Source organism: Balaenoptera acutorostrata, chromosome 16 (assembly GCF_949987535.1).
Source record: "Balaenoptera acutorostrata chromosome 16, mBalAcu1.1, whole genome shotgun sequence".
Taxonomy (NCBI): domain Eukaryota; kingdom Metazoa; phylum Chordata; class Mammalia; order Artiodactyla; family Balaenopteridae; genus Balaenoptera; species Balaenoptera acutorostrata.
Window position 1 is genome coordinate 67,612,934 of NC_080079.1, and position 15,213 is coordinate 67,628,146.

Consider the following 15,213-nt stretch of genomic DNA (forward strand, 5'->3'; position numbering starts at 1 on the left):
TTTTTCATCCTCTCTTTGGGGATGATAAATTCGTAAGCATACTGATCCATGCACTCATGCATTTATTCATTCACTGAAGGACTATTGTTTGGCTACCATATATCAGGTACTAGAAACTGAGGGTCCAATGATGAACAAGTAAGAGCCCTGCTCTTATAAAACAGAGGAAATGGTCACTAATCAAATAATCTTTTCAGTAAATGTATAATTACAAATCGAGAATCAGGCTCTGAAGGAAAAACCTGACTTGGTTAGAGAGAGGTCTCAGTGGTGGGTAGGGGATGCAGTATTGGTGAAAAACTTTCTAAATATTTACTTGGGAGCAAACACCTGCAGTTAACCATGTCTAAGTGGTATAAATGTGGCAATGAAGGAGGAGGAGCACATTCCAGGCTAAAGAAAACAGCATGTGCAAATGTCCTGTGGCAGAAGGAAGCATGGATGTTTGAAAATAGGTTGACATAGCTGAAGTAAAGAGAGAAAAAGAACTATGGGTGATGAGTCTTGGACCAGACTGTAGAGGACCTTGTAGGGAAAGGAATGTGGAGTGGGAATGGGAGATGATGATGGGGGAATCAAATTTGCATTTGAAAAAAATCATCAGCTGCAGTGTGGTGAACATACTGTAGAGAAGGCACAGTGGCTGAGAATAAAAGCTAAGGCTGAATGAAAAAATAAAACTGACAGTAAACTTGACTAGGGTAGGGAGCAAGAAAAGTAGATGATTCAGGAGATGTTTTGAGAGAGGAAATCAAAACAAATGGATTAATAAGGGAATGGGAGTGAGTATTGTCTAAGCAGCCTCTAGCTCTCTGCTTCGTGTCACAAGACACATGGGGCTACCTCACCACCTACACTGTCCTCTGTCCACAGTATGCTAGTCTGACCATCATCATTCTGCCTCAACCAACAATGGTCCTCTGTGTGGCTGAATCAGTGAATAATTTCAGGAATTAACTTACTTGACTTCTTATTATTTGATCGTTGAAACCACCTTCTTGAAACTTTCTCTTCTCCTATCCTCTATGACATCAGAGTATTGTGGGTAACCTTCTCTATCTCTGGCCACTTTTTCCAAGACTCATCATAGGTTTATCTTCTTCTATCTGCCTAATAAATATTGGTATCTTAGGTACTCTTCTAAGAATATTTACTCCCTACTCACACACATCCAATTGCTATTGATAAGCTAGCGACTTCCTAATTAATATCCACTGTAGACCCTTCCTCTCTTTTCCTTCTTCACAGCTCTTCACAAGCTTTTGTGAATCTTTATTCTTTTCTAAATTCAGAAAGCAATCTAATCTTTTGTAAATGCCAAGTCACAAATAAAGAACTTGTTTTAGCTATACTGTTTCTGTACCCTTACTTCAAGTGTTTATTTGTATCTTTGCTACAGATTTGTCAGATTTTGATGTTCCAATATACAAACAGTCGGACTGAAATCAACTCAAGGCAATTAAGTCTAGTGACTCAAGGGCTTTCTTTCCTCAAGTATTTTCCTCCATAACTTAAAGTAATGATACTAACCTTTATGCTCCTGTAATAGATAATCTGAAACTTTTTTTTTTTTTTTTGATGAGGAAGGGGCAGAGGAAGGACATAGTTTCCAATTAAGTTGGAAATGTGCTAAGCCCTCTAAGATATACATTCATTGAATGTATTAAGACACAATAGAAGATATCTATTCATGATAATTCAATTTCCAGATGAACAAAGATAAACTAGTTTTTTATTTATTTACATAGACTAAATTCTATTTTTAGGATACTTTGGCTGATAAAAAATTTTTTAAAAAAGAATACATAATTGTCTTTACCTTCTAGCAGTTTGCCATCTGAAAAATACATAAGTGAGTCTAGGAGGAATAAAGTAGGTGCTATACTTGTGGGAGTATGAATTATGATTCTGGGCGTCTGAGAAGGGTTTGTGGAGGAGATGTTATTTGATCCAGGCCTTAATGTATAGGTATGGATTTAAAAGAGCACATGAAAGGACGGCTTTTAGATATAATAAACAGCTCACAAAAGGATAAACACAATTGCTAAATTATTTTCTTCAAGAATTAGATGTCCTTCTTTACCTGGTCTGTAAAATGTTCTAATAGACATCAAGGGATTAGATATTCAAAAGAAGACAGGTAAAAACACATTTATCTATATGTGCAGGAACTGAAATGAACATCTCCTTCTCTGCATTTGCCCCTGATACTATGGTATCCAGGTTGCCTAAATCCAGAGGCAGACATTTGACTAGAAAGTGCCTTCCACTGAAATGATTATGGTTCTGCATTGCCAGCCTTTAACTTTGCTGAGAGTAACCATCTGAAATTAGTGCTTATGTGGTGTGTAAATTTCTGGTTCAGTACTACATTCAGTTATAGTTGCATGCAAGATAATATGAATTTGGCTTACTTAAGTAGAAAACAAAAGAGACATCATTTGAAGGTACAAGGTAATGCACATAAATACAGGCAAACTGAGAGAAGAGGGCTGAGATTGGGTAGGAACAGGAACTGCTCCAGGGCTCCATGCAGGAAGTGATGGATATGCCCACACCAGGGCCAGGGGAGGACTAGGAGCTTTGATTAACTGTCATACCAAGATTTCACACCACTGGGTTAGAGGAGGAGAGAATAGTTCTCCAAAGGGAAATCAGAATGTTATTGACAGAAAAAGGAATGGGATACTGGGGAGAAGGCCAGAAATTTCTCCTACACTTGATTTTCTTGTTTCCTGAGTATTTTGATTTTTAAACTTTTCTCTATTTGTTATAGACTAAATGTGTCCCCCAAAATTCATATGTTGAAATCCTAACACACAAGGTGATGGTATTGGGAGGTAGAACCTTTTGAAGGTGATTGGGTAATAAGGGAAGAACCCTCATATATGTGATTAGTGCCCTTATTAAAAGAAGCCCCAGAGAGGGCTTCCCTGGTGGCGCAGTGGTTGAGAGTCTGCCTGCTAATGCAGGGGACACGGGTTCGGGCCCTGGTCTGGGAGGATCCCACATGCCGCGGAGCGGCTGGGCCCGTGAGCCACGGCTACTGAGCCTGCGCGTCTGGAGCCTGTGCCCCGCGACGGGAGGGGCCGCGATAGAGAAAGGCCCGCGCACCGCGATGAAGAGCGGTCCCCGCACCGCGATGAAGAGTGGCCCCCGCTTGCCGCAACTGGAGAAAGCCCTCGCACGAACCGAAGACCCAACACAGTCAAAAATAAATAAATAAATAAATAAATAAATAAGAAAATCCTTTAAAAAAAAAAAAAAAAAAAAAAAAAAAAAAAAAAAAAAAAGAAGCCCCAGAGAGATCCCTCACCTCTTCTGCCATGTCAGGTTACAGCTAGAGGGTTTAGTCTATGAACCAGAAAGCTGGTACTCACCAGACACTGAGTCTGGCAGCACCTTGATTCTAGACTCCCCAGCCTCTAGCACTGTGAGAAATAAATTCTGTTGTTTGTAAGCTACCCAGTATATTTACTTTTGTTATAGTAGCCCTAATAGACTAAGCCCTATTTCTCAGGTGGTAGTATAGGTCATTATTTCTTGTCTCTAATTTGCGAAGCCTTTTCTATGATTCCTAGCCTCTTCCATATATATTCAGTTCATATTTCTTGTAGATTTTCACCCCTTTACATTAATTTTCAGGAAGGAGTATCTATCCAAACAAATGAAAATCAACCCAAAGTCTAAATATGTTTCTGTGTGTTGTGTGTATGTGTGTGTGGACGGTGGTATATCAGAATCACCTGGGGAACTTTTAAAAATTTAATTAAACATACTTTATACCTCTTCTAACTTCCACCCATAGACACACTTAATATATCAGAATATCTTGTCAGAGGAACCTGGACTTTTCTTTTAATAGCTATACTGGTGATTCTATTATGCTCACCATCTAAATTATCCCACAGGTTGAGGACTACTAATAAAGATTTTCTATGAGCCCAACCTTATTTCTATTATTGAAGATATTTGACATTTTAGATTCTATAACCACTGTGAGAAAGTTGTTGAGAGAAAGATTTCACCTCATTATAAGGAAGAACTTCTTAACTTGTGTAACTTTGGACTACCCTGCAACGGGAATAGGCTGCCCTGCAAAACAGTAAATTCTGTCTCTGAAAGTGTTTACACAGGAGTTGCATGACCATCTGCCAGAGAGGAGAATGAATGAAAATGAGACAGTGACCTTTCTTCCCCCTTGAGAGCTAAGATACACAGTGACATGATATTACAATTAACTATGTGAACTATATATAAACAATGAATATGCAACAATGGAAATCTCACCAAACATCAAAGTTTGCTTCATGTTCTTGAGAAATCATATCGCAGGTAAATATCTGTGTGAGAGCTCCTTAGTGACAGAATGAATGATGTATGATGAGCAGCTGTCCAAATAGTGAGCTTGTTCCTAGCAACGATACCATTTCAGTTGTCTAAGATGACTTGAGAGGACAACTAGTGCACCTGAGATTTCAAATAACACTTGATATTAGAATGTTAAAATATAGCATGCTCTGGTATTCAGTACTTTTAAAAATTCAATCTCTTTATCAGCTCAGAACAGAGTAATGATAAACAGCAGAGTTAAGCCTATAGCGTGGTAGATTGATTTAAAGGTCATTGAAAATAGTCCCACTCTCCAAATATCTTTTTTGTAGCTTTCCTTGATACTGCCATTCGTGAGTCATTGGTGGTGAGGGGGGTCAGTTATGGCCAACTCCCTGACCTTGATGGAACTGGCCTAGCTGGCAGGGTTTTATGAGGCCAGGTTCCAGAGCAGGGAATTTCTCACTTCAGAACATGGGTCAGGGAGTGAGAGGTACCATGTTCTATGCCAGGTGAAGGGGAAAAGTCCAGCAAATAGAAAAGATGGCAGGGACATTCAAAATTGGTATACAGAAACTGAACTAGGAACCAGGAAGAGGAGAACAAACATCAACAAGATGGTAATAAATGTGAATTAGCTCAAGAATTGCCTGGTCAGGCTTTTTTGTCTACAACTTTTTTTTTAATAGACCTGAAAGGGCAGTACATTCAAGTTTAAAGCATTTAGAATGAGATATACATCTTAGAGGGCACAAGGACTGGTGAGAAGGAAAGAGGCTCACAAGTGAGGTGCTGATGTTAAAAAATCACTCCCCTCTGAGTAACATGAAAACATGTCCCTGTCTGAAATTTTTTTAAAATTTGACTTTTGCAATTATTAGATAGAGTATCAGCAATTATTTTAATGATATAGCTTAATCTTTTGTAAAAATGAAAAAACGTCATGTCCTGGCCTTGTCTTTTTAATAAACTTGTGAATTTACCTGAGTGCCCTTGGTCTCATTTATTTAGGATAATTTAGGCTCTGATTTTCTTGGTCTTGGCTAAGGATATAGCACAATATCAATAAAAAGTCTGGTCAATCATTTCAATGCAGGAGACTTTTCAATGCTTTAATTCAGGATGGCATAAATAGCACACACATAGCCTTGATTAATAGTCTCCCTGTCCTTGGATAGTTTGAGTATGTTTCTTCTCTCTGACTTTGTTTTCCTATTTATACAATAGAGGATTAGAGAATGAGGTCAGAGGTCACAAATTGGTGAACTATGAACTAAAGTAAGTCAACAGACTGTTAGCTTGGTTAAGGAAGTGAGTTTTTCCTTGTATTTCAACTTGTTTTAATGAGGCCTAATGCCTTTAGGCAGGGCATACACACTCATGTTTGCCTGGGGCACCACCATGCACCCTAACCACTGTTACATCTAGACTCTATGTTTGTATTCCCTGCATGAGTCCTGTAAACATTTGAATTTGTGGCTCTTTGATTAGACATTTTGTCAAATTTCTTTAGACTCCTAAAGTTTTAATTCTATAAAACCTCTTGAGAGAGTGAATGTTCTTTCCCACCCCCCATTAATAGAAGGGAGATGAGCTGGAAGGAAATTGATACATGGTCAGGGCTACCTGGTATCAGGCTATCTTCACAAACTATCTCATTTAATCCTCAAAATACTCCAGTGAGATTGATGCTATCGTACCCATGTTATAGGTGACAGAATGATCTCAGAGATGTTAACATTTTGCCCATGGTCAGAAATTTTATTAATTGTGGGAATTGAGTTAAAACCCAGATCTATTTGTCTCCAAAACCTCTCTGTGAACAGTTTTCCTTAGTGGGCAAAAATCTTTCACAAGGATCTCTTGAATAATGAAACTTTACACAGACTTTTTTTTTTTTTTTTTTAATTTTATTTATTTATTTATTTATTTATTTATTTATTTTTGGCTGTGCTGGGTCTTCGGTTCGTGCGAGGGCTTTCTCTAGTTGCGGCAAGTGGGGGCCACTCTTCATCGCGGTGCGGGGACCGCTCTTCATCGCGGTGCGCGGGCCTTTCACTATCGCGGCCCCTCCCGTTGCGGGGCACAGGCTCCAGACGCGCAGGCTCAGCAGCTGTGGCTCACGGGCCCAGCTGCTCCGTGGCATGTGGGATCTTCCCAGACCAGGGCTCGAACCCGTGTCTCCTGCATTAGCAGGCAGATTCTCAACCACTGCGCCACCAGGGAAGCCCTACACAGACTTTTGAAGCACTGTCAAAGTTAGATATATAAAAGCTGTCAGATGTCCAAATATCTCAAACTGTTTTTTAAAATATTTTGTTTGCATGCTGTTTTCTTTGACCAATAGGGAGTTGCCTTCATGCCATGCTTGGGAACATACCTGACTGCCTAAAGAGCCACACAGAATTTAGGAATATTGTTAGAAAAAATTTGGCTTTCATTTACACATTCATGTGACTTAGAAAATATGTCACAAATCACTCAAATTAGAAATGTAAAGCGATTTTTATCACATAACTTTCTCTATTTGGTCACAGAACACTAGCTATCCTATAAATTCAATTTGTTTGTATAAAATATCACTAAAACTCCACATGCCTTAATAATCGGGAAATAGTACTTGATTATCTAGAAAGTTTACCTGACAGAGAACAGTTCTGGTAAGGAGAAATTTGGGTATGTCTTAATAAAGGAAGACAGAAAGAGTGTTAATATAATCATTAATTGAGTAGAAAACTTTAAGGTGTGTTGTATTTTCAATTGAGAGTTTTGTAAGACTTAAGTCTGCTAATATAAACAGAAACTTTGTGTTTAGGATGATTTTTATGTTAACATTAGTCACTGAATTGGCTACGATAAACATGGAGACCAGAAAATGTCCAGAAGAAGAATGTGTTTTTAAAAGGGAAAAAAGGTAAAGATGAAACATTAAAAATAAATAAAGTAAAAGAGTGTCCCCACCCTTCCTTCTGGTGACCTCTAAGTCTGTGAGTCTCTTTTGTAAATAAGTTCATTTGTATCATTTTTTTTTAGATTCTGCATATAAGCAATATCGTATGATATTTGTCTTTCTCTGTCTGACTTCACTTAGTATGATAATCTCCAGGTCCATCCATATTGCTGCAAATGACATTATTTCATTCTTTTTAATGAATGAGTAATATTCCATTGTGTATATGTACCACATCTTCTTTATCTATTCCTCTGTTGATGGACATTTAAGTTGCTTCCATGTCTTGGCTGTTATAAATAGCGCTGCAGTGAATATTGGGTGCATGTATACTTTCGGATTATGGTTTTCTCTGGATATATGCCCAGGAGTGGGATTGCTGGATCATATAGTAGCTCTATTTTTAGTTTCTTAAGGAACCTCCATACCGTTCTCCATAGTGGCTGTATCAATTTACATTCCCACCAACAGTGAAGGAGAGTTCCCTTTTCTTAACACCCTCTCCAGCATTTATTGTTTGTAGATTTTTTTTTTTAAAGATTTATTGATTGATTGATTGCTATGTTGGGTCTTCGTTTCTGTGCTAGGGCTTTCTCTAGATGTGGCAAGCGGGGGCCACTCTTCATCGCGGTGCGCGGGCCTCTCACTATCGCGGCCTCTCTTGTTGCGGAGCACAGGCTCCAGACGCGCAGGCTCAGTAGTTGTGGCTCACGGGCCTAGTTGCTCTGCGGCATGTGGGATCTTCCCAGACCAGGGCGCGAACCCGTGTTCCCTGCATTGGCAGGCAGATTCTCAACCACTGCGCCACCAGGGAAGCCCTGTTTGTAGATTTTTTGATGATGGCCATTCTGACTGTTGTGAGGTGGTATCTCATTGTAGTTTTGATTTGCAGTTCTGTAATAATTAGTGATGTTGAGCATCTTTTCATGTGCCTCTTGGCCATCTGTATGTCTGTTTCTTTGGAGAAATGTCTATTTAGGTCTTCTGCCCATTTTTTTGATTGGGTTGTTTGGGATAGATTGGGAATTTGGGATTGACATGTACACATTACTATATTTAAAATAGATAAGCAACAAGGACCTACTGTATAGCACCGGGAGCTCTGCTCAATATCCTGTAATAACCTAAATGGGAAAAGAATTTGGAAAAGAATAGATACATATGTAACTGAATCCTTTTGCTGTACAGCTGAAACTAACACAACATTGTCAATCAGCTATGCTCCGATATAAAATAACTTTTTTTAAAAAAAGAGTGCCTATATAGAGTACCTTTCTGTAATTTTAAACTTTGGATTAACCAACATTCATCTGATTTGACCAAAAGATTGAGGCAATCATTTAAAATTTTTACTTAAAACAAAGAGTGCTCAAATTTACAGATAGCTATTTTCTGCAAGTGCAGTGCATATTATTATGAGACATATTAAAGCAGTTAGACTGCTAAAGTTTACTTTCTGTGAGTGGGGCTTTGGGAGTGGGAGAGAGGGGCAAAGAAACTGCTGCCCTTTTCAAATAATTCACAAATTTGCTAATTATGTGTCAGATATGAAAGTTGAGGCATTGTGACCTTCAAACCAACAAAAGACCTTTTCAAGTACGCCATTTCCATGTATATTAATAAAGTGAACAATGCCGTTCCCCAGTTAAATAATGTATGGCTGCTATTTCATTATATGTAAATGCAAACCATGGAGTGGTTTCACTGTTGACATATTTAAAGTAATGCTATAAAAAAAAGCAAAGGCTGCAAATCCATGTAAGTAACAGTTTGTGGTACTCTACAAATAGTCATCCAAGGATATGTTTGTTGTTCGCTTCCACTGCATGCAGTTTAAGTGCGGTTTCTCTGCAACGGAATGCATTTTGGATTTGATCAGTAAAACTTGCCATGTGCTAAAGTATATAATAGCTAACAGAGATATTAGTAAAATGATTGTTAGAAAAGCAATCTCTTTGCAGTGATGAAGACAACGACGTATTTTGTAGATCAGAGAAAACATTGCCTCTGTACATGAATACTCACCTGTTAGCAAGGGGAATGTTGAATAAGAGTGAGGTTCAAAGGAAAAGAAAGGAATTCCATGATATTTCTCATGACTCATTCATGGTATAAAGAAATTATTTGTAAACGTTGGACTTAGGTAATGGACGTGAATGTAGTTATTTAAAAGGGCACCCATTTCCCTGGAAAAGAGTGTGAGTTTCAAAAGCAATAATGCATAAAAGAATATGGGTATTACTAAGGCCTTGAATCAAATTGACTGCTCGAATGTCAAATAGTGCCTACGAAGTTGTAGTAGAAAATCAAGAACAGGAAGAAGAATTCAATTATCTTGTATTTGTCCAGCTTTGCAGCATATTTGATGCTGAATAAAACATGAATAAAGATACAGTCATGCTTAATGCAACTTAAGTATGCATAATAGACCTCTGGGAAATAATAAACCAATTACAAACTTAAAATAAACCACAATCATATGAGATTCCAAGAATCTATCGGCATTCAATCCATAGGTAAACTTTTTTTTCAGTCCCTTAGGAAACCATAATAGTTAGCATCTTATTATGGGTTAGGTGTTGATACCAAGAGACTGTACAGGGTTTACTAATTCACTCACCAGTCTTCCTTTCGGCTTTAAATGATTTTCCATGGCCCTTTGTTGTTATTTATTATTTTTTTAATTTATTTTTTAAAAATTATTTATTCATTTATTTATGGCTGTGTTGGGTCTTCGTTTCTGTGCGAGGGCTTTCTCTAGTTGCGGCAAGTGGGGGCCACTCTTCATCGCTGTGCGTGGGCCTCTCACTATCGCGGCCTCTCTTGTTGCGGAGCACAGGCTCCAGACGCGCAGGCTCAGTAATTGTGGCTCACGGGCCCAGCCGCTCCGTGGCATGCGGGATCTTCCCAGACCAGGGCTCGAACCCGTGTCCCCTGCATTAGCAGGCAGATTCTCAACCATTGCGCCACCAGGGAAGCCCTTTGTTGTTATTCAATATCAACAGATTCTCTGAATGCTTCCATAAAGCAGATACCAGTGACATTTATGAAAATGCTGTTGTTTGTCATGGAGATTTTCAGTGAACATGTACATACTCTTACTTGTCTAGGATGACAAATGTTTCTGCATTTCCTTCATAATCTGAGATAATTTCCATTGTTTTATATTGTATTTAAGGTGGCAAATCTTGCTTGTTCCATGTCAACAAATGAAGATGGAATTAAGATTGTCAAAGTTGCAGCCAATCACCTGGAAACCTTGTGTCCACAGGTATGATAACTAACTTACTGTCTCTTTCATTAAACTAGCTATAAAAAATTATATGTAACACTTCGGACTTTCATACATATGGAAATATTTTAAAATATATGTTTTAAACACAGAAAATGACTCATCCTAAGGTCATACTTTATTGTTTGCTAAGCACCTCATTCTTTATTTAACACCTGGTTCTTGTAACATATCCTGAGAGACCATATTAGAATTTTGTGAAAGGTATAGTTTGAAATCAAAGCAGTGTTTTGTCTAACAGATCTGATTTATTTTTAGTCTTATTTATTTTGAAACCTCAAATTGTATGACATTAATGGTTTTTTCCCTCTTTTATCAAAAGAAGGCATGAGTTTGAAAAAAAGCCAAGAAATATTGTCTTGTCTGCAATTCAGGAGTTTTTTAAAATCTGAAGAGCAACACATTCTTTAGGGAATTATTTTTAGATGACGGATTGTCTTGAAACCATGAATCAGGATACACATAAGGTCAATCTTAAACACCTTCCTTGTCTTAGAATAAGCAATAAATAGTATGGATAATTACTTCATAATAAAAACCACAAATGTTGTAAGGATGTGAAATATAATAATGATTAGAAACTTCAAGTCTCTGGACATCTGCTTAGATTCTAATTTTACTAAAAGTGGAGTGTGTGTTAAATTCTTGATTTGCCTTGCTGGTGATTTCATCTCTAAGAATATTGAGGAAACAGTAAGGGAGAGTGCTTCCTTAGACTTAATGTTGATTAACAAGTGAACACTGGCTGAAGAAATGCAGCCTGAGGACCTGCCCCTGAGATCTCGTAACTGATGGCAGTTTTCTGTGAGGTTCCACAGGGAACAGAACCCTGCAGTGAGGTCTCTAAAGCGGCTGAATCACTTACACTCACTCCCCTCAAGAGTCTGAATTCTCATTTCTCCACATGGCGGATAACACTTGAGGCTGTCATTTTTGAAATGTCCTTTGAATCCAAATAGTATTCAATGTATCTCATTGGTTTCAATTTATAATTTTCTGATTACTCAAGGAAACATTTTTTTAAAACATTTATTAACCGTTTGGCTTTCTAATTCTATGAGTTGCCTCGACCCTTTGCCAATTTTTAGTTTTTTTTTTTTTTTTTGAATTGCATTGCTTAGGTTTGTTAAAAATGTCTTCTGTTGACTATGGCTTTTCTTTTAACTTTGAAAATAATATTTTAATCATAAAAGATTTTAAGAACTTTAATGTGAACATATGATCCATCTTTTAATTTCTTAGACATTTGAGCACCTACCCTGTGCCATGGTTTGTTGGTTTGTGCTTTGTCAAGAAATTCTTGCAACAAAGATGTTATATAGTTCCCACATTTTCTTTTTAAAAGATTGAATTATTGTTATTTAACCTTTAGATCTTTTTTTCATCTGAAATTTATTTTTATGTCTAAATGAAGTGGGATTTTTTTTTTTTTTTTACAGTGGTAACCATTGGGAAACCATCATGTGTTATATAGTTGATCCTTTCCCAATTAATGTGAAATGTTACCATTTTTCACACATACACACACACTTTTTAAATGTTTCCATTGTTTTATATATATTTGTATACATATGCATATAAACTATAACATAAGTAATGCATGCATATATATACAATACATGTTTTATTTAATATATTATACATGTATAATACATGCATATCAAATCTGAATAGTTTCTTTACTCCTATTCTGTATGAAATATAAATTGATAGATTAAATTGAAATATGTTCCAAAGTATACAATTTTCTGGGATCTCTATTCTATTCCAGTGACTCATTTCTTTATCCCTGCAACAGTATTATGGAACCTTTTTCCAGTTTTATGGAGATAGAATTGACATACAGCACTGTATAATTTTAAGGTGTACAGCATAATGATTTGACTTAGATACATCATAAAATGATTATCACAATAAGTTAGTGAACATCCATCATCTCGTATAGATACAAAATAAGAAAGAAAAAAAATTTTTTTCTTGGGATTTACTCTCTTAGTAACTTTCATACATAACATACAGCCGTGTTCATTATATTAACCCTGTTATACATTACATCCCTAGTACGTACTTTCTTATAACTAGAAGTTTGTAACTTGACCACTTTTATCCAATTCCCACTCTTTCTACTTCCTACCTCTGAAAAGCACAAATATTGTCTCTTTTTCTATGAGTTTGTTTTTGAAGTATAATTGATGTACAACACTACGTGAGTTCCTTGTGCACAACATAGTGATTCAATATTTCCATATATTTCAAAATGACCATGATAAGTCTAATTACCATCTATCATCATATAAACATATGATATCATGACTGACAAATTCCCCACACTGTATATTTCATACCTGTGACATTTATTTTATACATGGAAGTTTGTACCTCTTAATCTCCCTCACCTAGTTCTCTCATCACCCCATTCCCCCCCACCCCGTTCATGGTATCTATAAGTTTGTTTCTGTTTTGTTACATTTGTCCATTTGTGTTTTTTTTTAAGATTTCATATGTAAGTGAAATCATATGGTATTTGTCTTTCTCTGTTTGACTTATTTCACTTAGCATATTCCCTCTAGGTCTCTCCATGTTGTCACAAACAGCAAGATTTAATTCTTTTTTATGGCTGAGTAATGTTCCATTCTGTGTGTTTATGTGTGTGTGTGTATACCACATCTTCTTTATCCATTCATTTATCGATGAGCACATAGGTTGCTTTAATATCTTTGCTATTGTACATAATACTGCAATGCATATATCTTTTCAAACTAGTGTTTTTGTTTTCTTTGGATAAAAAGCAAGGAGTGGAATTCCTGGGTCATATGGTAGTTCTATTTTTAATTTTTTGAATAATCTCCATACTGTTTTCCATAGTGACTGCACCAATTTACATTCCTGTAAACAATGCATACAGGTTCCCTTTTCTCTACATCCTTGCCAACACTTGGTATTTGTTGTCTTTTGGATAATAGGCATTCTGACAGGTGTGAAGTTGACAGCTCGTGGTTTTAATTTACATTTCCCTGATAATTAGTGATATCGAGCATCTTTTCATGTGCGTGTTGGCCATCTGTATATCTTCTTTGGAAAAATGTCTATTCAGATTCTTTGCCCATTTTTAATTGGATTGTTTCATTTTTGATGTTGAGTTTTATGAGCTCTTTGTATATTTTGGATCTTAACCCCTTAATGAATATTTTGTTTGCGAATATCTTCTCCCATTCAGTATGAGGCCTTTTAATTTTGTTGACAGTTTCCTTCACTGTGCAAAAGCTTTTAAGTTTGATGTAGTCCCATTTGTTTATTTTTGCTTTTGTTTCCCTTTCCTAAGGAGATTTATCCCTCCCCCAAATATTGCTAAAATCAATGTCAAAGAGCATCCTGCCTGAGTATTTTTTTATTGTTTACTTAACATTGTAGTTACTTTATTGCTCTAGAAAATTTAGTTTTTAAAACCATCAGATGACATACATAGTGATAATAAGACTGCCCCCCCACACAATCAACTGTGTATTACGAGGCTTCTCTAACTTAGTAGATAAATATTACAAAATTACAAAACTAGCTGGTTACAGTTGAGCTATCAAGTGGGTATCACATTTGTATAGATCAAAAAGTTGAGTAAAAAGAAAACTGATGTCACTGATTAGTCACCGACTATATTTGAGAAATCCAAGTTACATGCACATAGAAGGAAACTCGTTACGAAAACCATTACATTACTCTGTGTTAACATTTTGCAATGTTTTAAACGTTTCCAATCATGCAACAATAAATAAAGATCAGAATGAATTTTAAAAAGGAGTTAATGGAAGCTGAACGAATGTATTTAACATATTACACAACTCAAATCACAGTTGCATAATACATCCAATCCCCCCAAACGTATCTGTGCATTACGCCATTGAAACGCACACTATTTCCCCCACAACTCCTCTGGCTCCATTCCCAATCAATAACCTTTCCTATAAACCTTTCTATTTAATCTTTTAAGTCAGATTTGATGGGTAATTATGTATAATCTTCATTATTATTTCAGAACAGATACAAAGTTTAGTCATATGCTCAATCTTCAGTTACATTCCTTTCAAAAGGCATCTGAACTGCTGTAACCGTCTATGACAATTCAAGCCTAAGAAACCGAGAAAATTGGCAGTCAAGAATCTGATCTAAGTAACTGTGTAAACTACGATAATACTAAAACCTGTGTGTCCACATTTCTAAAAGAATGATTTCCTGTTTGAGAAGTGTTACTCAATGGATCTCTGAAAGGAAAACTGACTGACTACTGTACTGCTCTCTGATGTAAAACGCTTAGGTGACCACAAATATTTACCCAGTTGGTTAACAAGCTTTCATTTGGGCCTTTTAAAAAAATATTCAAAGCCACAGAAGTAATTATGAAAATAAAATTTTGGAAAGTCATAGTATAAGATACATATAGAATTCCTATTATAATGGTACATCCAAAATAAATCTGTCCTAACAAAGCAGCACAAAATCAATTTAGAAACAATTTGAAATTAAATACAGTGGGAAGTGTTTTTGTTAAAATCGTCGACCAAAATTACTGAATAGCAAAAGAATACTGTCTCAAAATATACTGAATTTACATGTTAATATTACCACAATGAACTCATGCCAGATA

The 15,213-nt window shown here is 36.5% G+C and overlaps 1 protein-coding gene across 3 annotated transcripts in view; it reads left to right on the plus strand.

Moving 5' to 3' along the window:
- CTNNA3 (catenin alpha 3) overlaps positions 1–15,213 on the plus strand; it is a 1,789,299-nt gene that overhangs the window by 1,161,635 nt on the left and 612,451 nt on the right. For all 3 annotated transcript variants that reach the window (XM_007167816.2, XM_007167818.2, XM_007167817.2), the window contains one exon: positions 10,461–10,553. In XM_007167816.2, the coding sequence (XP_007167878.2) occupies positions 10,461–10,553 (93 nt within the window). The remainder of the gene's footprint in view (positions 1–10,460; positions 10,554–15,213) is intronic.